Source organism: Cibotium barometz, chromosome 44, assembly GCF_041138505.1.
Source record: "Cibotium barometz isolate CiBa-2024 chromosome 44, ASM4113850v1, whole genome shotgun sequence".
Classification (NCBI taxonomy): Eukaryota; Viridiplantae; Streptophyta; class Polypodiopsida; order Cyatheales; family Cibotiaceae; genus Cibotium; species Cibotium barometz.
In genome coordinates, this window is record NC_141089.1 from 9,567,218 (window position 1) to 9,591,454 (window position 24,237).

Sequence of the window (24,237 nt, forward strand, 5' to 3'; positions counted from 1 at the left end):
GAAAAACTGAATGAGGAAGTGGTGGGGGCTAAGGGGCTATATATACATCCCACAGAGGGCAGTCGGCCAGCAGATAAAGTGCCCACGACTGCTGGAAAAAGTCCCATGACTGCATAAATGCAGTCGGCCAGCACATGAATGTCCACGACTGATGAAATCCAGTCGGCCAGCAGCCCAGTAGCCCACGACTGATCAACATGGAGTCGGCCAGCACTGGGGTGCTCTTGGCATCCTCTGGCAGCCCTCCCACCACTAGGAAAAATGGGAAAAAATAGGGAAAAATACGGGGAGTGTGGAAAAATGATAAAACACCTTATACAGGGCGGGCACACCCACAACAGAGGCCCTGGTGTATGAATATAGACAGGAGGTGACTTCTAACACCCCCTCTCAGCTCCTGGCTGTGAAACCAACCCAAGGGAGCTGGAGTGCCGCCTGAGCATAGCCTGAGGTAGAGACTTCGTGAAGAGGTCCGCCGCATTGTCCTCCATCGAACAATAAAGTAGCAAGATGTCACCAGCCAAGATCTTCTCACGTACAAAGTGATACTGTATCTCTATATGCTTGGTCCGGGCATGGAAAACCGAGTTCCGAGCAATAGCTATACAACTCTGGTTATCACACTGGATGACTGTGGGCTTCCTCTGTGGAAACCCAATCTCGCCTAGCAGCCTCTGCAGCCATACAACCTCACAAGCAGCACCACAAGCAGCCCGATACTCTGCCTCTGTCGAAGAAAGGGCAATAGTTGGCTGCCTCTTGCTGCTCCAAGAAACTGCTCCTGAGCCGAGGGTAAAACTGTATCCTGAAGTAGATCTCCTCGTGTCTGGATCTCCTCCCCAATCTGAGTCACTCCAACCTCGGAGCTTGACTCCATTCCCTCTTGTGTAAAAGAGTCCCAGATCCTTCGTACTCTGCAGATACCGCAAGATCCACAATCCTGCGTCCCAATGAGACTTCAATGGCGTCTGCATAAAAGAGCTCAATAGCCCCACGGAGAAGCTCAAGTCCAATCTGGTGTTCAGCAACCAGATCAATGAGCCAACCAACTTCCGGTACTGCGAGGCATCAACTGGCTCACAAGGATCTGTAACGGTTAACTTTGTGTTCGGGTCCATCGGCGAAGTAATAGGCTTGCAGTTCTCCATCCCAAAGGCCTCAAGCAACTCATGAACATACCGCTGCTGAGAGACGAAAAACCCCCTCTGGGTCTGCCAGATCTCCAATCCCAAGAAGAAGTGGAGTAAGCCTAAGTCGGTCATCTCAAACTCCTTTGACAAGGCAGCCTTCGTCACTCCAATGTGCTCCACATGACCGCCGGTGAGAATGAGATCATCCACATAAAGGATGATGAGTGTGACCATGCCGCGTTCCCGAAAGAGATACAAGTTCGGATCTGCAACCGATCTCTGAAATCCAGTCCGAATAAAGAAGGAATCAATCTTCTGATTCCAAGCCCTGGGAGCCTGCTTAAGACCATACAAGGCCTTACGTAACCTGTAAACCATCCCTTCCGATCCTGGAACAATAAAGCCGGGAGGCTGCTCAACGTACATCTCCTCCTGCAGGTCACCATTAAGGAACGCAGATTTTACATCCATATGATACACGGGCCACCTCTGAGAAGAAGCAAGGGCAACAACGGTCCGAATCGTGGTCATCCACGCCGTCGGTGCAAAGGTATCCTCGTAGTCGATGCCTGGCCGTTGAGCATAACCTTTATCCACAAGCCTGGCTTTGTGTTTGTCCACCGACCCATCAGACGCGTATTTGGTCTTAAAGACCCATTTGACACCAATGACTGACCGCTTCGACGGCCTCGGTACCAACTCCCAAGTGTTGTTCTTCTCGATGGCATCAAGTTCCACCTGCATGGCTTTCCTCCAAGTATCCTGTGAAAGGGCTTCCTTTACGGAAGTGGGCTCTTTGTCCCGTATGATACGAGACATCAAAACATAGTTCACCTGAAGAAGCTCCGCCGTGTTGCTTTTATCTCGGACTCGATGTGATCTTCGAGGGCCGTCCTCTGTGGTCCACTCGGAGGGTAGCTCCGTGACACCTGACTCCCGAAGGGTGTCTAACAACCACCTAGGTACTCGAATAGATCGTGGAGCCTCCTGTGGTCGCGGGGGCTCAACTCCAGCTGCGGGCTGAACCTCCTGTGATGACTGAGGTGGATCAACTGGAGTGATAGACTGGGAATCATCATCAGACTCCTCTGGATCTCCAAGAAGTGGCGGCTCCTCGACAGTGGATGCTGGAACATGCTCGTTAAAGACCACATCCCGGCTGACAACAATCTCATTCCTCTCTGGATCATACAACCTGTATCCCTTGGAAAGAGAGTTATACCCCACAAATACCAGCTTGCGGGACTTGGAGTCAAGCTTCCCCCTCTGCTTCTTCGGAATATGTACATACGCGTCACTCCCAAAGACACGGAAGTGCGAGACATCGGGTTTCCTGCCAAAATATGCCTCAAATGGAGTCATATGGGGTACAGAAGTCGTCGGAGAGCGGTTAATGGTATGGACAGCCGTTGCCACAGAAAGTGGACGAGGAAGATCACGATGCTCCAGCATGGTCCTCGCCAGCTCCACCACAGTCCTGTTCTTACGTTCAACAACTCCATTCTCCGAAGGCGATCTGGTATTGGCCAATTCCCTTTTGATGCCATGATCTGCACAAAACCTGAAAAATACAGTCGAGGAGAATTCACCTCCTTTATCAGCCCTGAGAGTCTTAACCTGATATCCAGTCTCTTTCTCCACCATCACGTGCCAATCCTTGAACCGAGCAAAAGCTTGGTCCTTTTGGGAAAGAAAGTAGACCCACGTGAATCTGGTACAATCATCAACAAGCAGCATGAAGTAGAGAGATCCTCCCAAGGATGGTATCTGCTGTGGTCCACACAAGTCAGTGTGAATCAACTCCAATGGTTTCGAAGCCCGCCTGGAAGCCTGCTTCGGAAAGGATTCCCTGTGCTGCTTACCACGTATGCAAGAACTGCAGCGTCCTTGCCTACTAACAACATCTGGCAAGCCAACCACCATCTGGTCCCGGAAGGCGCGCCGCAAAGCATCCACATTTAAGTGGCCAAAACGAAAGTGCCACAAATCTCCGACCTGAGAGCCTGTCAATGAGGAGAGTGCAGAGAGCTTGTAGATGCCATTCTCCACACCGCCTTCCCAAACAACTTTGCCTGTCTCACGGTCCCTTAGAGCAACTGAATGCTCCTCAAATTCCACCCGAAAGCCAGTCTTGCATACCTCATGCACTGACAGAAGATGAAAACCCAGAGCAGGGACATAAAGAACACGGGAAGCATGCTTGCCCCCCTTGCCGTCGGGAATAATCTCCATCCGGCCCTCACTATGTATCGGAATAGTGGAGTTATCGCCAATAAAGATACGACCTGACTGCCGTTTCAGATCCAGAAAGAAGTCACGGGATGGAGTCATGTGCCTGGAAGCACCACTGTTGAGAATCCATTCCCGGGTATCCTTCGCGGTGAAACCAACTGCCTCCTCGCTCGAAGATGATGAAGCATCGGAGTCCACCATCTCTAAGTGCACAAATGCCGGAATCTTTGCAGCTGAGGCTGAGGAATCAGCACTCTTCCCTGTCCGCTTAGGGCACTTCCTCCAGTAGTGGCCTTTCTCGCCACAATCATTACAAGATCTTTCGGCCTTCAGCTTCTCTCGTTCTGGATCAGGCTTCTTCTCAGAAGACTTCTCCGGTGAAGCCTTCCCTTTGCCCTTGTTGGTATTCCGGCCTTTCGACCGTTGGCCAGTTAAGGCCTCCGAACCTCCGCCGTGAGGAGGGTTCTTGAAACGTTCCTCCTGGTCCAAGACCATTGGCACAAGCTCCTCCCAAGTAATGGTGCTGAGCCTGCCACTCGTGATCAACGAGGAATAGAAAGCAGAATACTGACCAGGCAAGTGGGAAAGCAAGGTAATGGCCATGTCTTCAGATGATATCTCTTTCCCAGCTTGAAGGACTTCCTGTTGAAGGGCATGCAGCTTGTTAATGTGTTCCCACATCGTCGAAGACTTTGCAGGGTTCATAACCCGCATCTGCACTTCCAAGGAGATCCGTTTCATGGGTGACACCCTGTTATACAAAGAAGCCAAGTGCTCCCATATGCCTCTCGCCAGCGTCATGTGCTTCACATGATTGATCACTTGTGGTGTGCAATTGAGGAAAATAAACGACCGGACCCTGGCGTTGACACGATCCCACATGTGTGCCTTTGCCTCTCGGTCCTTCCTCGTCGATAATAACTCCCCTTCCTCAGCTTCCGGCCGTGGCACCCCGATGATAATAAAATCAGCAAGGTCATATGACTCCAGAACCGACTCCATCATGACCTTCCAGATGCCGTAATTGGACCCGTCCAACTGACGATCCACTGGGAACGTGGGGAGAGTCGGAATCTTCACGTGCTTCTCAGCCATCTCTAGTAAATCTGCCATCGCGGAGAGTAACCTGAAAAGGGTGGGTGGGTGGGAAAAAAAAATCTGAAAACCTGCAAGTGGCTGTCCAGCACCTTGGCCCGCCTTCCTCTTGCACCTTCTCTTCCCGTTCAGCCCAAAACAGTCCACCAATCAGCAGCCTAACGCTCACCCTCTTGCTCAGAAAAACGCCCAAGATCTGTCTAGAGAGCATAAGACTACCAAAATTTACATGCCCCATGCGAGCATGCCATAACTCCGCATCAACCATAGCTGGAGTAAGAGTGAATGCATTATAAGTAGACTGATCCACTGGCTGAAATGCATCCAACTGATAAAGTCCATGACATAATGTACCAGTAAGCATCAAGGTCAAAGCATTAGCTTTGTCTCTGACCATGCATTTATCATCATCAAAGTGGACTTGCATACCACAATGTGCTAAAGAAGAAATGGACAACAAATTCTTCTTTATCCCTGGTACATATAAGGCATCTGTAAGGCGGAGAATGGAGCCATCAATGGCTGTGAGTTGAATCTCCCCAATGCCACGAACTGGATATGAAGCATTGTTGGCACACTGAACAGTTTTGCCAACAGGGGCAGGGCCAACATGACAAAACAAATCCCTGCGAGATGTGATATGCTTTGAGGCACCACTATCAAAATACCAAGTACATGCATGCTCTGTCAAACTGAGTGCCTGTGAAGACCAAGAGGCATCATAGCTGCATGTATAGAAACAGTAATCCCTGTCCTCAACAAAAGAAGCAGTCTCTGGAGGAGCTTTAGAGGCATCATTTACAGACATCCCAGCTTCCTTTGCCTTCTCTTTAGCAATCCTCTTTCTACATTCTGTGATGTAGTGACCTGGCTTCTTACAGTAATGACATTTGCCCTTCTTCTTGGGCTGTCCATCACCTTTCTTGGTATCCTGAGATGAACCACCATCACCTGAATTCTGATTTGAACTCTTTGGCTGAGTTTTTCCTTTCCCCTTTTGACCTGTAGTAAATGCTTGTTCAGCACTTGTGTTCATATTCATATTCTTCCTCATTTGCTCTTCTTGTAGCAAGAGAGCAACAAGTTCCTGATACTTAAGGGGTTCAGCAGCATTCCTCATGCTGAGGTTCAAAGAGGTATGAAAAGCCAAGTAAGATCTTGGCAAAGAGTGCAAGATGGAGGACACAAGCTGTGTCTCAGGAATAATCTCATCCACATTGATGAGTTGCTCTCTCAAATCCTGCAGCTTGTTTAAGTGGCTCGACATATCATCTCCTTCATGCATTTTCTGATTTTCCAACTCTCTTTTCAAAAATGAGATCCGAGCCTCATTACGAGCAGCATACATCTGCTCCAAAGTCACCCATGCATTCTGTAAAGAGCCAGCTGAACGAATATGAGGTATAATAGACCTCTGTACTGACAATGCAATGAGTGACAAGGCTTGTGCATCCCTGGCATCCCATGTCTTCTGAGCATTTGTTCTTTGAACAGGCAATGGCTGCCGTGGAGCCTGTACCTGTTGTCCTCGTCCATGAGCACCCCCTTGGGGAGGAGTCTCTGGAGCCAATGGACCTGGACGTGGTTCATCACCACTAACAAAATCCCAAAGACCTTTTGCCACAAGCACATTTTTCAGCATAAAACTCCACAAGGAGTAGTTCGTGCCGTCCAATTTGTCTTCCTTAGACAAATACGTGAATACATCACTCTGCTGTTGATTTGCCATTATGCCTATGCACAATGTTGTACCTGTGTATCAAAAAACCCAATAGCAAGAACCCTGAAAACAACTGTACTCCACTGAATACAGTTCACCCAAATATGCCTGCACTCTCAATCCTCTGAATGTGCAGCTCAATGCACTAGTGACTGAGTAGAGCAGCAAAAAATGGCTTACACAGTGCCAAAATGCTCCAAAAATGCCCAAAATTACTGCACCCAAAACCTTGCAAAAAACCTGTAGATTTCTTTGCAAGAAAGTCTGCCTGTAGTGCCTCTAGATTTTCACAGAGAAAAACAAAATGCCCAGTATTCAAAACTTGTAATGCTTACCACAGTTGTAATGTTCTGAGTAGGTTGTGGTAGTTGTAGTGCAAAGTACAGTTGACTGTACTGTGCAGGTACAGTCGACTGGTACTGTACGGAAGTAGTACTGAAGTTGGGCGTGCAGGTACAGTACGGAACATGAGGCAACTGTAGATAGATATGCGTAGCAGGTACTGTGCAGTTACGTTGACTGTACTGAGCACAGTACGGAGCAGGGCGACCAGGTACAGCTGGTACACGTCGTAGGTAGGTGCAGTCGACTGTATGCAGGCAGGTACAGTACGATACCAAATGAAGGCGGCGCTGACAAGTGCAGTACGGTACTGTAGACGACGCAAACAGGTGCAGTACGATACTGATGGCTGCTGTCGGCGAACTGGTACGGAAGCTGCAGTGTACCTGCTGAAGGCGGCGAACTTGTACGGAAGCTGCAGTGTACCTGCTGAAGGCGGCGCTGACTGTGTACGGGCAGGTACTGATGTAGGGGCTGGACAGAACCTGAAGGCGGCAGTGTATGGGCAGGGCAAGGCAGGCCTACGATGCTCTGATACCAAATAAAGGCCTTGGATTGTTAGGGTTAGGGTTTGAAGGTGCTGCAAAAACAGGCGTCGAGAAGCAGAGAGAGAGAGAGAGAGAGAACACGACTCTTGTATGTATTCAGATCAAAAATGTGAAGTACAATCGCCACATAATAAGTGACCTAAAAAGATGTGTGTTCACATGTCCGGCCATAAAATGTGCCGGGTGGACCAAAACACTTATAAACTGTTTATAAGTGTAACTAAGCTAATCTGGGGGAAAAAACCTCCACTAACTGAAGTAAAAAGTGCCCCAGTAATCTATTGATGATCACTACCACTCCTCTGGGTGCATACACAGCATAAAACCCAACAATCATAAAGCTTACTGTGTTGTTGCTCAGGCACAAGAGCATAAGTAAGACAACCAAAAACATGCAAATGAGCCACAGAAGGCTTTTTGCCATGTCAAGCTCGATAAGGAATTTGACTGCAAGGCCTTGGTAGGACATGTGTTCAATACATTGTTTGCGCACATAGTTGCCTCTAACCAAAAACCATGAGGTAAATCTTGGGCTTTCACCATACATCGTGCCATCTCCATGAGAGAGATGTTCTTCCTCTCAACCGCACCATTTTGCTAAGGTGTGTATGGCACTGAACATTGATGCCTTATGTATTTTTCAGCCATATATGCATGAAATTCCTTGGACATATACTCCTCCCCTCGATCTGAACAAAGGGTGCCAACTTTACATTCACATGCATTTTCAGTCCCATGGATACAAAGTGCCTAAAGTACATAAAAACCTGTGACTTCTGCTTTAATGGATACACCCAGTTATATCTGGAGTAATCATCAATAAAAGTGGCGAAGTCGAGATATCTCCCAATAGATGGTGTCCTCATAGGATGTGATATGCAGCGGAAGTCTTTGTATTGGAAGATCCTGTCACACAAATGCTCACACCGTCTTCTGTATCCTGAGTTTCGTGAGTTTAGCAATCCATTTCAATACTTCAAACTTTAAAGAGATGAGAGAGAGAGATATGAGAACTGTACACCAGATTGGGTCCCGAATTACCCACTGAAGGGCCCCCTATCCCGATAACGAGATAGTATTTGCTTTATTTCTTTAGAGAGAATGAGTGTGGACTGTAGATAAGCCAAACGCAAGATCTCGGAGGATCGGAGAGTGGCTGATCTGTACACTGCTGTAGAAACACCTCGATGACCTGATCTCGAGCCTATGCACTCTTCCCAAGGGCATGAGGAAGGGCTGCACACCTGAGGCTGAGAGAAGAAGAAGGTGGACTGTTCTACACTATGTTAGAATGCTGAAAACACTTATGAATGCTGTGTTACCTTCACCAGATGACTGCTGCATGTATGGATGATGCACATAAGGCTGGATACTGATGCAAACTGGGCTGGAAACTGCTGCAAACTGTTGATTCAGGGCTGGAGACTGCTGTGGACAGAAACGCAGACCTGTAGGAAGCTGCTGGTCTGAAAATGCATGAAGTACTGAGCTGCTGGACAGAAAACGCTAAGGATCTGTTGCTGCTGGAAAACGCAGGCTGCTGGACAGAAACGCTGATGGACTGCTGCTGATTTCTGGCGTTGATCTGAGGTGGGACTGTATGCTGAATTAGAGACTATGGTGGACTGAATCCAAACTGCTTTGATGCTGAAAACAGGCTGAATTGGAGGCTGATAGCAGGGCGCCTAGGGCTGATCTGAAGCAAGGGTTCTCAAGGGCTGGAGAAGCAAGCTTATGAGCTCCGAGGGCTGGATTAGTCTAGGGCTGAAGGCAATGATGCTCCTAGGGCTGAGGAGAAGAGCTCTTAGCACAATGAAGACTGAATGAGAAAATAGGCTCTATGCAAGCCTATGTATACTAACTGGAGGTTGGTCATTTAATAAAGTTTATATTTATAAATGCCCAATAATGCAAATAATGCTAAATAAATACTAATAAATATGGAAAAAATACCAGATAAATCCCAGTAAATTTCCTAAGGCTTCGGGGATGTTCTAAATGATGCACAGGCATATGAATGCATATTATGCAGGATGCAGAGTGCTTTCTGATGCAAACCCTAAGGCTTCTACTGACTCTACATGCATGAATGATTCTCTCCAAGTGGGTTAAGGGACTTGACTGACTGACTGACCCACTAAGGCTGAGGAATGACCTACGTAGCTCGTGCCTGACTTATCCTGGACTGAGGATGGACAATGGGGTCACAGCGTACGACAATTATCATCCTATTGGGTTCTAAAACTGCACAACTGTTGCACTTCTGATGATGAGCCATCTTGTCACCATGCACTGAGTGCAGAGTGCATGTGACATTCCCTCTTGATTAGCTTGGCGGTAGGTTCATGGTTTCCAAGTAGTCCACCAATAACTGGGTGTACTCCTGGAAGAACTTCTCGTCGAGCCATACGGCTTCGTGGGTGCCTCGATCTCGGAATTTCGTATAGAATTGACGAATCCGTCGACCGGAACCATGCTTCCATCGATGAAGAAGGATCTGCTCAGGCTCAATCACTTCTGCCTCGTCTACCATGTCTGGCTGCTGTTCATCTGAAACATCAAACACTTCTGGACCAACATATGGTTTTAGCCAAGAAACATGGAAAACATCATGCATTGTCCAACTGGCAGGCAACTTTAACTTCATGGAGACATCACTTATCTTCTTAACTATTGGAAAAGGGCCAAAACTATGGAATGAAAGCTTGGGACAATGTTTGCCCACTTGTTTCAATCTTTGTTTCATGATGCACTGAGAGACCCAACCCCCTTCCTTGAAGTGGATATCTCGTCTAAACTTACATGCCTGTCTGTGAACTGAATGATGGCCGGGCTCAAAATTGAGGGCCAACCTGGGTTGAGTACCAAACTCTGCGGAATCGACATACTGATCTTCTAAGTCTTTTCCAGAGATGTTGAGAATGGTAGACTCCTGACTGGTTGGGATGCTGGTCTTTCTACTAAGAACATCTACTACTGGGTTATGTTGACCAGGGATGTACTTGATCATTCCTCCAACCTGGTGGAAGAGCTGACCCTGTCTAGTGTGCTGAGCACTCCACTGGGCACTTGGCATCGTCGGGAGCCACTTAAGTGCTTGGTGGTCTGTGGTGACTGTGAAAATGTGTCCATAAGGAACATGTTTCAAATGTTTGAGAACTGACTGCTGTTCTAGCTTGCCCTTGAAAGTCTTGGAAAGACAAGAGGGAAACTTGCTAGGAGGTTCTGCTAACTGTGGGATACTGGGTAAGAGATCATCCTTAAAAATGTCTGAATGAGAAAGGAGATCTGCTAACTGAGGGATTGAAGATGATGAGACAGCGGTTATTGATGAGATAGAAGATGTCTGAGCATAAATTAATGCTCCTTCTGCTCCCTTGCACATGGCTCGTCGGGCCTGGAGATGAGAAATTATAGGAACGCCAAGAATGCTCCTATCCCCCCAAATCATGACAGGCTCAGGAAAACCTTTAGAGATAATAAAGGTGTCCTGTCCCCAATTGGGAATAGGTTCATACTGACGAAACCACTGGATTCCTAAGATCATGTCACATCCCAAAAGAGGAGAGACAATGAAATCTCGCTGGAATGAGGCCTTTTGAACTTGAAAAGAAAACTGTTGTGCCTTCTGAGAGATGTGGGTGCGGAGACTAGGTGTAAACCCGTCTACCTCCAAATGATAGGGCGCTAAGGTACAGTTCATGTTGGTAGCCAACTGGGGAGAGATGGCGTCCTCAGAACTGCCCATGTCAAAAAGGATTATGAACTGTCGGTCCTTGGCAAAGCCATAAGCTCGGATCAGGCTTTTCTGTGTGGTTTCTGCCTCACCCTCTTGCTTAGCATCAAGTACCATGGATGGCATGGAATGCATAGAAGGTAAGATCTGAACCGCATTGGTGATAGCAGGCAGGTCTGGAGGAGCGGGGGATACTGCGGCAACTCTGGCAGAAGGCTCTTTGGAGGCTTGCTCCGCTTGTCTTTTTGGACAATCCTTCTTACCATGCCCAATAGTATGACAGAAAAAACATCTGTTTTTTGACTGATACTGTCTTTGCTCCTCTGGAGGAAGATAGCCTCCAATGATGCCTGCTTGAGCCTTTTCCTCAGGGGTCTTCTTAGGCTTGGATTCCTTACCCCCTGAACTAGAGCTAGGACTGTTGTTTGTCTTAGTGTCTTTAGAAGACGAATTACCCTTCCCCTGTTGGGGTTTGGTACTGGACTGAGATGACTGCTTGGGCTTGCCTCCGTTCATCTTCATTTCTTCATTCTGAGCGAGAGTCAGAGCCCGGTCATATGTACTTGGTTCAAAGTTACGTACTGTGAACCGAATGTTGGAGTCCAATCCACGAATGAATTGCTCCATCTTGGCCTGCTCAGATAACCCTAACTGCTGTGCTAAAGTAATAACCTTACCGGAAAACTGAAGCACTGGGGATCCGTTCTGTCTAAGTCCATAGAACTCGTCTTTCAGACCGGTCATGTACTGGGGCGGGAGAAATCTGGTCTTCAGGTCATGGACAAAGATGTCCCAGTCAAAGGCTGTGACACCTGTGGCCTGGTCTGTATGAATACTAGACCAATGCTGCCACCAAGTGACTGCCTCACCAGTGAGATGGGGAGCCGCTAAGTGGACTTTGTCTTGTGGGTCTGTGATCCTAGCTAATGGAAAATGAGCATTAAACTGATGAACAAATTGATTAACTGATGAATGATCACACTTACCATCATACTTACTGAAGTTTGGTTGACTGCGAATGATGGTGGTTGATGCTGCTGCGGGCTGCTGGCTGGTGACACCTATGACTGGGGAGACTGAGGAGAGCTGCTGATACCTCAAGTGTATGGCCTCCTTTTCCCGTTGGTGTTCGAGTAACATACGTTCTCGATCAAGCTCATGTTGGTGTTCTCGAGTGGTGAGGTCAGCCTGACGCCAGTCTTCGTCGATCCTGCGTTGGGCTTTCTCATAGTCCCGTCTTTCTTCTTTTTCTCTTCTCCTTCGGGCCTCGTCCTCTCTCCTTTGTTGTTCCATCTGAAAGAAGAGGGAGATGTAGTCGGGTGCTGCTGGAGGTGTAGAAGGACGTGCTGCTGCTGCCTCCAAGAGTTGGAGACGCTCCATGAGTAGTTGGTTCTGAGCTCTAAGAAGAGCTATGGTGTCTGCTGTAGGCGGAAGAACGAGGTCTCCTTCAGGGGAGACGTCTTCCGGCTGATGAGTACTCTCTCCTGTAGACATGATGCTGAAGTCGGTGGTCGTGCCGGAACGCACTCTAACCATCCAAGGATGCCCCCACGCTAGGATACGGTGTGTGTGGACAATCTGAATCTGATACCAATGTGATATGCAGCGGAAGTCTTTGTATTGGAAGATCCTGTCACACAAATGCTCACACCGTCTTCTGTATCCTGAGTTTCGTGAGTTTAGCAATCCATTTCAATACTTCAAACTTTAAAGAGATGAGAGAGAGAGATATGAAAACTGTACACCAGATTCGGTCCCGAATTACCCACTGAAGGGCCCCCTATCCCGATAACGAGATAGTATTTGCTTTATTTCTTTAGAGAGAATGAGTGTGGACTGTAGATAAGCCAAACGCAAGATCTCGGAGGATCGGAGAGTGGCTGATCTGTACACTGCTGTAGAAACACCTCGATGACCTGATCTCGAGCCTATGCACTCTTCCCAAGGGCATGAGGAAGGGCTGCACACCTGAGGCTGAGAGAAGAAGAAGGTGGACTGTTCTACACTATGTTAGAATGCTGAAAACACTTATGAATGCTGTGTTACCTTCACCAGATGACTGCTGCATGTATGGATGATGCACATAAGGCTGGATACTGATGCAAACTGGGCTGGAAACTGCTGCAAACTGTTGATTCAGGGCTGGAGACTGCTGTGGACAGAAACGCAGACCTGTAGGAAGCTGCTGGTCTGAAAACGCATGAAGTACTGAGCTGCTGGACAGAAAACGCTAAGGATCTGTTGCTGCTGGAAAACGCAGGCTGCTGGACAGAAACGCTGATGGACTGCTGCTGATTTCTGGCGTTGATCTGAGGTGGGACTATATGCGGAATTAGAGACTATGGTGGACTGAATCCAAACTGCTTTGATGCTGAAAACAGGCTGAATTGGAGGTTGATAGCAGGGCGCCTAGGGCTGATCTGAAGCAAGGGTTCTCAAGGGCTGGAGAAGCAAGCTTATGAGCTCCGAGGGCTCGATTAGTCTAGGGCTGAAGGCAATGATGCTCCTAGGGCTGAGGAGAAGAGCTCCTAGCACAATGAAGACTGAATGAGAAAATAGGCTCTATGCAAGCCTATTTATACTAACTGGAGGTTGGTCATTTAATAAAGTTTATATTTATACATGCCCAATAATGCAAATAATGCTAAATAAATACTAATAAATATGGAAAAAATACCAGATAAATCCCAGTAAATTCCCTAAGGCTTCGGGGATGTTCTAAATGATGCACAGGCATATGAATGCATATTATGCAGGATGCAGAGTGCTTTCTGATGCAAACCCTAAGGCTTCTACTGACTCTACATGCATGAATGATTCTCTCCAAGTGGGTTAAGGGACTTGACTGACTGACTGACCCACTAAGGCTGAGGAATGACCTACGTAGCTCGTGCTTGACTTATCCTGGACTGAGGATGTACAATGGGGTCACGGCGTACGACAATTATCATCCTATTGGGTTCTAAAACTGCACAACTGTTGCACTTCTGATGATGAGCCATCTTGTCACCATGCACTGAGTGCAGAGTGCATGTGACATAGGATCACATACATCACTATGTATAAGCTGTAATTTCTTAACAGCTTTCACAAATCCATCCTTTGGGACTTATGTCCGATGCATTTTACCAAGAATACACCCCTCACATCCATGTCTAACAGGGGTCTCAAGAGTTGCAACTCAGACACCATATCATGTCTTTGAAGGCGTAACAAATGGCCATAATTCAGATGGCCAAATCGTGCATGCCAAACTCTGCATCACTCTTAGCACGAGTCGTAGAGACTGAGCAAGCATCATGCTGCAACTTCTCAAATACATCCACCTTGTATAGGTGTTGAAACAAGGTACTTGAGGTAATGATAAAATAACTATCATTTCTATCCTGAATTGTATATCTGTCATCCACAAATTTCACCATCCAGCCTGACAAGGCTAAGGCTGAAACTGACAGCAAGTTCTTCTTAATGCTTGGTATATATAAAACTTTAGAAAGAGTAAATGCGTTTCCATTTGCAGCAGTGAGCGCAACTCTACCAACTCCTTTGACAAGATATGAGGAACCATTTGCACATGTGACGGTTCTTGCACTTGGGACAGATTCCAGAGCTGAGAACAAATTTTTTTGTGAAGTAATGTGCTTACTAGCACCACTGTCAAAGTACCAAGCATTCGATTCTACCACTGACATGCATACATCATGAACAGAAGGGTCATAACTACAATGTACAGTCCATGCCCAATTATCTTGAGCAAAACTGGTAGATTCCTTCTTCTCTGCACTTGGTGCAGATGCATCAGCCAGCCATGTCCGATTCTTTCTTTTTCTCCTTCTCTAGCCTTTTCTCTTGCACTCATTTATATAGTGCCTTGGTTTCCTGCAATAGTGACACTTGTCCTTTTTTTTAGGCTTATCACTTTCTTTCTCTGCATCCTTACCCGAGGATTCTGATTTTGGCTTATAGCCACCGTACGAAGAAGCTTTACCTTTGCCTTTTTAAGTGGCAACAAAAGCTTGGTCACCAACTCGCATAACAGATTTGTTTTGCCTAGACTGCTCTTCTTGTAAGAGTACTGAAACCAGTTCATCAAATGTAAGGGCATTTGGATTTCCCTTCATCATGAGTCTAAGGGTAGAGGCAAAACTCTGATAAGAATCTGGCAATGCATTGAGAACTATGGGCACCAATGTACTATCAGGATATATCTCATCCACACTAGCGAGCTGCTCCTTAAAATCTTTGATCTTGGTCAAGAAGCTGTCCATTGAGTCTGCCTCATTCATGTGCTCAGACTCCAACTGTTTGCGCATATATGCAACACGTGCTTCATTGTGCACCTGGTATAATGCACCAAGTGCATTCCATGCCTGTTTTGAAGTCTTACATGATCGAATATGAGGAATAATGCTTCGCTTCACAGAAAGTGCAAGCAATGCATGTGTCTGTGCATCTCTTCCATCCCATCTCGTTTGAGCAGTAGTGGGAGGTACTGGTGGTACATGTGGAGGAGCCACATCTGTATTAGATTCTACTTTAGATGTACCTATAGCACTTGGTTGCACTGGTAGTTGTGAAACAAGACGAGTTTCACCACCACTGACCATATTCCAAAGGCCTTTAGTAACCAGTACATGCCTCATCATGTAGGACCACAATGGATAGTTAGTCCCATCAAGTTTGTTCTCAATAGACAACATGTTGAATACATCACTACTGCCAGCCATGACAGTCTACTAAATGTAAAATCTTTCAACACACTGCAAGTACTCAGTATTCACTGAATGCAACCCCGGATGGCTGCCAACTGACTAAATCACTTGCAAAGTGTATGAAAAATAACATAGAGTAGAGAATAGAGTGTTACTGGCGAAAGTATGATGGTCGATGTTGTTGAAGACACTGTAGATGCTGCTGCACACCAAATCTTTGCTGTTGCACAGTCCAAACACCCAAAATCGCGCAGAACCAATCCAAAATGACGCCTCTCCAAAACGTCCGCAGAAACCTTGCGGTGCCCAAAACGCGCCCGAAACGCGCCGCGGATCCCGAAAACTCCGTATACTTTGTATACAACACACTATAGTATATACCTTCTTCTCTTAAGAGGGTATCTTAATCGGAGACAGAAAAACAGGGTCGTGAGGAGGGAGGCCGACTACTAGATCAAGTGTCAAGGAATCTAGCTCTGATACCAATTGTTGGAATTAGGGTTAGGGTTGCAACAATGCACACACACAAGATATAGAAGCTTGAGAGTACACAAACTCACTAGATTAGAATCAACAAATGTGTGCCATATACTAAAGATAAGTACACACCCCAAAATGAGTAGATAAGAGGGTGCACATATGCACGGGGAAAAAAACTTCTTAGTGAGGGGAAAAAGTGCCCCAGTGGTCCTAAGTGTGTTCACACACATCACTACCATATAATACTACAGAGATGACATGTCCAACAATAATGACTTGGCCGATTGCTGATCAGCCAGGTCCTGTGGACAAATAAATGCTAAAAGTTGTCAACCACCGGTATACGACTCCTCACACCTGGCCAACTTGATACTTGTCCACTTGGATCTGTTTTAGTGCCTGCCGAGACCCTAATCATGTCCACAATCTGTATTTATTTGCTGTCCATCAGGGATTAGCCTTGGATTAGGCATGTCCATGTGCATGCACATGACAAGCATCCACATAATCCTATGCATCCAAGTTGCTAAGCTTGATGCATGTCTCAACAGGAGTTGCAATGAGCTTGCAATTATCTATATTAGATCGCTTCAAAATCCTGTTGATGCACTTCGATTGAGACACGACAATGCCATCCTCTTTTTGCACAAACTCCATGCCCAAATAATAATGCAGCATGCTGAGATCTATCATCTCAAAGGCTGCCCCTAAATCAGCCTTTATTTTTGAAATTTTCCCTGTCAAAATCATGTCATCATCACCATAGAGCAGAATGAGGCATTTCAGGTTGATCCAGAGGTGCATCATGAGGCATTTGCTGAAATTCAGCAGGCTGATTGAAATTTTAAGCATATGAAGGGGCAAACCACCACTAAGCGTGTCATCGGTACGAGCAATATCTTCCTTGTCCGTAGTAGAGAAGGGCTGAAGTGGTCATTCGACAAAAACCACATTTCTACCAGTGAAGATTTTGTGAGTAGCCAAGTTATACAACTTGCAATCCTTGTTGTCACAGCCGTATCCCACAAAGATACATTTTACAGATGCTGTTGTGCATACACATGGACATGCTTAAACCCAGGCCAATCCTTGATTTGTAGAGATAAACATTAGGTTTAGGGCACTAGCCAGGCTCAGGAAAAGCTCAAGTTGGACACAGCTAACGTCACCTAGACATTGCAAACGTGTAGCTCAGGTTGGTAGGATATTTGTGATTTATTTGTCCATGTAAGCTGGCCGACAGTAGTCAGCCAGGTGGTCTGGTTGCCAGAGCTTGTATAAGGCATAATATTGATCATTGTTAGTTATCTCACTCCCCAAGGAGTAAGGTCATAGGAAGGTAGTTTAGTACCTCTTTTGGAAGGCCAAAGGCCAAAGATAGCAGTCGGCTAGGAGCTTCTTTCACTCCCTAAGCACTGCATAGGAACTCTTGATGCAAGAAGAATCAGCGCTGTATATTTAGTATATTCATATAGTACAAAAAGGGTACATGTATTCAGTGGCCTTTGGCCTTCCAAAAGAGGTACTAAAGTACCTTCCTATGACCTGACTACCTGGCCGACTGTTGTCGGCCAGCTATTGTCTAGAAGCTTCTGCATGTAACATGCATCCACTCGGGGGTCTGGCAATCCACTATTCGCTATAAGGGCTAGGCTAGATCTAGATCCACACACTGTTGACACATCACCTATGTGCACACCACTCACTTACATAGGCCCTATTAATGACCTTGCGTTTATGGGGTTTTTTAATTAACTCTTCCAATAGGCAACTGCTAATCCATGTTGTTCATAGCATGACCCATGATAGTAACCCTACCTTGTAGCTATACACATGAAGGATATAAATGCATATATATGCACATGGACAGAAATGTGCGTACTACAGGTTCAAAGCTTTAGATATTTGTTGCTGTAACAAGGGTATATTATTTTCCAAGCAAATAAAGTTTGTTTTTGGCGTTTCTGATCTGGGTTGCAGCATAGTCATCGCTTTTGTTGGTGGTTGTAGCAAGTTGCTTCTGCCAAGGTCATACGAAACAAGCAAACTTTGTACTCGGAAGGCTATGGCTTTGTGGAGTTCATGTCCCATGCTGTAGCAGAGAGGGTGCTTCAGACATACAATGGTACACTCATGCCACAAACAGAGCAAGCCTTCAGGTTGAATTGGGCTTCATTTGGTCTCGGTGAGAGGCGTCCAGAAGGAGACCACTCTATCTTTGTGGGTGATCTTGCTCCTGATGTCACAGATTACTTGCTTCAAGAGACGTTCCGGTCCTGCTATTCCTCTGTAAAAGGTGCTAAGGTGGTCATAGATGCTGCTACGGGCCGTTCTAAAGGTTACGGCTTTGTGCGGTTTGGCGATGAGAATGAAAAGGCTCGTGCTATGGCAGAAATGAATGGTGCCTATTGCTTGAGCAGACCAATGCGCATAAGTACTGCAACGCCCAAAAAGGGCCTTCCTCTACAGTACAATAAAGGTAAGCCGCTTCGTTTTGTGTTTGCTGCATGCACAAGAAAGGTGAAGCAGCTGTCATCATGTAAGCTGTGGTGTTGATGTTAAAGGTTTTAACCATGTATTTTAAAGGTATCCAATCTAGCATTTAATAACATGAAAGGTTGATATTAACCCTCGACAATTATTAGTAAGAGATTAATCTTTTGTGTAGGTGCCTCTACAGCTTCCAATTACCAAGCCCCCCAAGCTTTGGCTGCCCACCAAACTCAGGCTTTTACAAGTGATAGTGATCCAAACAATTCTACAGTAAGTAGCTATGCCTCTCTGCAACTATACCTTCTTTGCATTTTGTATTATGTTAGGTAGATTTTGGAAGAATGATTTGCCCCCTTTCCTTTTGATTCACAGATATTTGTTGGGGGATTGGATCCAAATGTGACCGAGGAAGAATTAAGGCACGTTTTTGGTCAGTTTGGTGAGGTCCTTTATGTAAAGATTCCGCTTGGAAAAGGCTGTGGTTTTGTTCAGTTTACACATAGGTAAACCATTTCAAACTCTCGAATTTTTCTAGTCAAGTTGTCATGAAGTAATTTTAGGATGCACGTGCACATGGGGCTTGGGCCTAGGCACATGGGGCTTAGGGATATTTATACATGTAGGTACATGGGCCTTGGGACTATAAAAGGTACATGTCCTGTGTATTTGGGACCTTTTGATCATTATACACTTTATCTTCTTGGAGGTGTTAGCTTCTTGCATAAGCTTACATGGCTTTCTTCATGATGGCAGCTCTAGGTATTTAGGAGCAATCTATGTGGACTCCAGCCCTTGAGTCTAGTTGTGAGGATTCCAACCATTAAGTTCTACCCTATTCCTAGATCCCTCTCTTGCACACGGCACACGACAAATATTCCTAAAGAAAGGTATTACTTTTGTACAAATGTTGCATTGATGATGATGCCAAAATGTCACTGTGTACCCCAGTGCAGGGTGCACCGTGCACGTGACATCGGTAGTCATATTGAACACGGGGCCTATAAATGTGACTCCAAGGTTGACATATCTTGGCACAATGTCCTTGGGCCCCTTTGAATTGGAAGGATATCCGTGAGGTGGTCAAGCGGTTGGTGTTAAATACCATCACTTTGGCTTTGCCCAAATTGAGTGTAAGGTCTCTCCTTGGAAAATATTTCGAAAGCATCTAGGTGTTTTTGCAGTCCCTCCCTTGAATCTGAGATGAGGGCAATGTGATTGGCATATAGCAATATAGGCACCACTTTTTGGGCCAAAGGTGATCCTCAACCTCCAAAGCTGTGCACAAAGGATGAAATCTCATCAATATATAGCCTAAATAGTGTCGGTGCGAGTGGACAGCCTTGCTTAATCCTACATCACAGTCCAAATTGCATCATGTGGAAATTGGAGCTCCTGCAAAGCGTCCAATGAGCTGGGATCGAGAGACCAAATGAAAAGCTTTGCAGAAATCCACAAAGCAGCAATACACATGCTTTCGTCATGATCATGCTTCCTCTATGAGAGCCCATAGAGTGAATATATGGTCCAATGTGGAGAAATATCGCCTGAAACCTGCATGACCAACTGCCCTCTAACCCAGATACTCTACCACAGAGCTAATTATGTCCTCAAGCACTGCCCCATAGATCTTGGTCATATTCATTATTCAGCTTCTATAGGGCCATGGTGACATGTGTAGTAGTGTTGAAAAGATGGGATGATGTGGGGGCCTGGGGATGTGTGCCATCTGTGTTAGAGGCTGGTCCGGCACATCATATAGCTGCCTCGCATACGCCTCCCATATGATAGGGTCTCTGATGGGGGTGGGGGTTTTCTTGTCATCCAAAATGTGCTGAGTTGTCTTCACTTAGGAAGAGCTGATACAATTCCTGTTCCCATCTGGCAAGGAAAGTCCTGTTCTTGCGCTGGGTGAGTCAGCAAACGCTACATTGCATCTAGTGTATTCTGATCTGTCTGAGTTCGCTCTCACGTATGAGGTGCAATCTAGTGCTCCGGCACTGACCATCGTACCACCGATTCTGAGGTTGAGAACCCACTGGTAGGTGAGTGTGTAATGTGTGGAGAGAGAGAGAGAGAGAGAGAGAGCTTCATTGTTGTGAGAGGAAGGGCTGAATGGCCTATGAGACAGTTGGTTACAATATGTATACAATGTGTGGACACCGGAGGAAAATGAGGATGCCTATGTGCTTGCATTTCAAGAAAATACTTCCTTGGCTATATTAACCAAAATTATGAAAAATACATACATCATTGTTTTCAGTACAATAGTGATGTCCACTCCGTCAAATGTGCTCTATTCGCCACATTGGTGGCCGCCTTCTCAAGTGATTAAATTGCAAACAGTTACTAATGTCAGAATGCAAAGTGGAAATGAAGACAACTGCTGTAGAGAGCAAGACAGAGATGAAAGAGAGAGAGAGAGAAGCTGTGTAACTTTGCTATATACACCAAAGAAAATCCCGGAGACTACAATGGGAAGTGTGGGGGCAAGGGGGCCATTTTATATGGCCCTAGGCTGCTGGTTGGCCAGCCTTAAACAGGCTGACAGCAGCATGACCAGCCATGGGCAGCCCCCCGACGAGAAAAAGCAAGTCGGCTAGGTGCTTGGAGTCGGCTAGGTCACTTGGACAGGTCGGGTACCTGAGCAAGCAGTCGGCCAGCATCCGGGGACAGCTGACAGCCCTGCCACACCTCCAAAAAATGGGAAAAATACATGGAGAGTGAGGAAAAATGGGAAAATACTAAAACGGGCGGGCACCCACAACAGAGGCCCTGGTATAGTGTACAGACAGGAGATGATTGCTAACACCCCCTCTCAGCTCCTGGATGTGTAACCAACCCCAGTGAGTTGGAGTGCCGCCGGAGCATAGCTTGAGGTAGAGACTTCGTGAAGAGGTCCGCCGCATTGTCCTCCGTCAAACAATAAAGAAGCAAGATGTCACCAGCCAAGATCTTCTCACGAACAAAGTGATATTGTATCTCTATGTGCTTGGTCCGGGCATGGAAGACTGGGCTCCGAGCAATAGTGATACAGCTCTGGTTATCGCACCGGATGACGGTGGGCTCCTTCTGTGGAAACCCAATCTCGCCAATCAACCTCTGCAGCCACACAACCTCGCAAGTAGCACCACAAATAGCACCACACAACCTCGCAAGTAGCACCACAAATAGCTCGGTACTTTGCCTCTGTAGACGACAAGGCAATAGTTGGCTGCCTCTTGTTGCTCCATGAAATAGCTCCTGAGCCGAGGGTAAAACTGTAGCTCGTGTTTGGATCTCCTCCCCAATCTGAGTCACTCCAACCTTGGAGTCGAACTCGGTCCTTCGTTTCACCTCCAGTGTCGTAGAAGAGTCCAAGATCCTTCGTACCCTGCAGATACCGCAAGATCCACAATCCTGCGTCCCAATGAGACTTCCAACAACATTTGCATAAATGAGCTCAACAGTCCCACAGGAAAGCTCAAGTCCAATCTGGTGTTCAGCAACCAGGTCAATGAACCAACCAGCTTCCGGTACAGAGAGGCATCAACTGGCTCACAAGGATCATTCACTGTAAGCTTCGTGTTCGGGTCCATCGGTGACGTGATAGGCTTGCAGCTCTCCATCCCAAAGGCCTCAAGCAACTCATGGACATACCGTTGCTGAGAGATAAAGAACCTCCGCTGGGTTTGCCAGATCTCCAATCCCAAGAAGAAGTGGAGTAAGCCTAAATCGGTCATCTCAAACTTCTTTGACACGGAAGCCTTTGTCACTGCAATGTGCTCCACATGATCGCCAGTGAGAATGAGATCATCCACATAAACAATGATCAATGTGACCATGCCGCGTTCTCGAAAGAGATATAAGTTAGGATCTGCAACTGATCTCTGAAATCCAGTCCGTAGAAAGAAGGAATCAATCTTTTGATTCCAAGCCCTAGGAGCTTGCTTAAGACCATACAAGGCCTTCCGCAACCTGTAAACCATCATCCCCTTTGATCCTGGAACCTCAAAGCCTGGAGGCTGCTCAACATACACCTCCTTGTGCAGGTCACCATTAAGGAACGCAGATTTCACATTCATCTGAAATACAGGTCACCGCTGAGAAGAAACAAGGGCAAGAACGGTCCGAATCATGGTCATCCTCGTTGTCGGTGCAAAGGTATCCTCATAGTCGATGCTAGGTTGCTGAGCATAACCCTTAGTCACAAGTCTGGCTTTGTGTTTGTCCACCGACCCATCTGACGTATACTTGGTCTTAAAGACCCACTTGATACTAACGACAGACCGTTTCAACGGCCTCGGAACCAACTCCCAAGTTTTATTCTTCTCTATGGCATCCAGTTCCATGTGCATGGCTTTCCTCCAAGTATCCTGTGCAAGGGTTTCCTTGACGGAAGTGGGCTCTTTGTCCCGCATGATACGAGACATCAAAGCATAGTTTACCTGTAAGAGCTCCGTTGAATGACTTTTGTCACAAACTCTATGCGATCTTCGAGGTCCGTCCTCTGTGGTCCATTCGGAGGGAAGCTCCGTAACACTTGACTCCCGAAGGGTGTCTAACAACCACCTGGGTACTTGAACAGAACGCAGAGTTCCTTGTTGCTCGGGGGCTCATCTCCGGCCACGGGCTCAACCTCCTTAACTGATTGAGGCTGTCTAGCTGGAACAATCGATTGGGAATCATCATCAGAATCCTTTGGGTCTCCAAGAAGTGGCGGCTCATCAACAGTGGAAACTGGAACATGCTCATCAAAAACCACATCTCTGCTGACAACGACCTCCTTCCTCTCTGGATCATACTACTTGTATCCTTTGGAAAGAGAGTTATATTCCACAAAAACAAGCTTTTGGGACTTTGAGTCAAGCTTCCCCCTTTGCTTTTTTGGAATGTGAACATATGCATCACTCCCAAACACACAGAAATGGGAGACATCTGGTTTCCTGCCAAACATAGTTGTATGCGAAACTCGTCCCGCTCATGAGGTACGTAAAATACGGTATGGTATGAAACTATGCAAGCGAAACTAATGCGAAATTGTTTTTTTTTTATAAAGATGGCCGTCTTTTTTTATGCCCATTTTTTAATGCGTATTTTGTTTTACTGTTTTTTAAGGCCGTTTGGGCAATGGGGGCTTTCTACCTTGCCACCTTCTCTTGACTTTACATCTCTAAATGTGTATAAATATCTATTTTTCAAGTGTTTTTTAAAGTGGACCGTACCTCTATCGAACTTATATTTCCTAAATAAAAAGTTTCGTACCGGTACCATTTTTTCGTACCTTGTCTCGTTTCGTATATTCGTACTTGACAACTATGTTGCCAAAATACGCCTCAAAGGGAGTCATGTTCGGTACTGAAGTCGTCGGAGAATGGTTTGAGGATATGGACAACCGTAGCCACAGCCTCTTCCCAAAGTGGACGAGGAAGATCACGATACTCCAACATCGTCCTCGCCATCTCCACCATAGTCATGTTCTTACGCTCAACTACTTCATTCTCTGAAGGCGAACCTCTATTGGCTAGCTCCCGCTTGATGCCATGCTCCGCAAAAACCGCACAAATGCATTGGAAGAGAACTCTCCTCCTTTGTCAGCCTTAAGAGTCTTTACTATGTGCAAGCCAGACTCTTTCTCGACCATCACATGCCACTCCTTGAATCGAGCAAAAGCTTGGTCCTTCTGAGAAAGGAAATAAACCCAAGTGAATCTGCTACAATCACCAACAAGCAGCATAAAATACAAAGAACCTCCCAAGGATGGCGTGTGCAT

General features: G+C 46.4%; 1 protein-coding gene across 3 annotated transcripts in view; it reads left to right on the forward strand.

Annotated features, from left to right (window-relative positions):
- LOC147612933 (polyadenylate-binding protein RBP47B'-like) overlaps positions 1 to 24,237 on the forward strand; it is a 54,939-nt gene that overhangs the window by 24,647 nt on the left and 6,055 nt on the right. For 2 of the 3 annotated variants that reach the window (XR_015263330.1, XM_086782208.1), the window contains exons 2-4: positions 18,006 to 18,474; positions 18,664 to 18,758; positions 18,861 to 18,991. Coding sequence is in view for 2 of the 3 variants with exons in the window: in XM_086782208.1 (XP_086638334.1) it covers positions 18,006 to 18,474; positions 18,664 to 18,758; positions 18,861 to 18,991 (695 nt within the window). In the remaining variant the exon portion in view is untranslated. Of the gene's footprint in view, positions 1 to 17,975; positions 18,475 to 18,663; positions 18,759 to 18,860; positions 18,992 to 24,237 lie in introns of all 3 variants that reach the window. The other variant, XM_086782209.1, reaches the window with a different exon arrangement.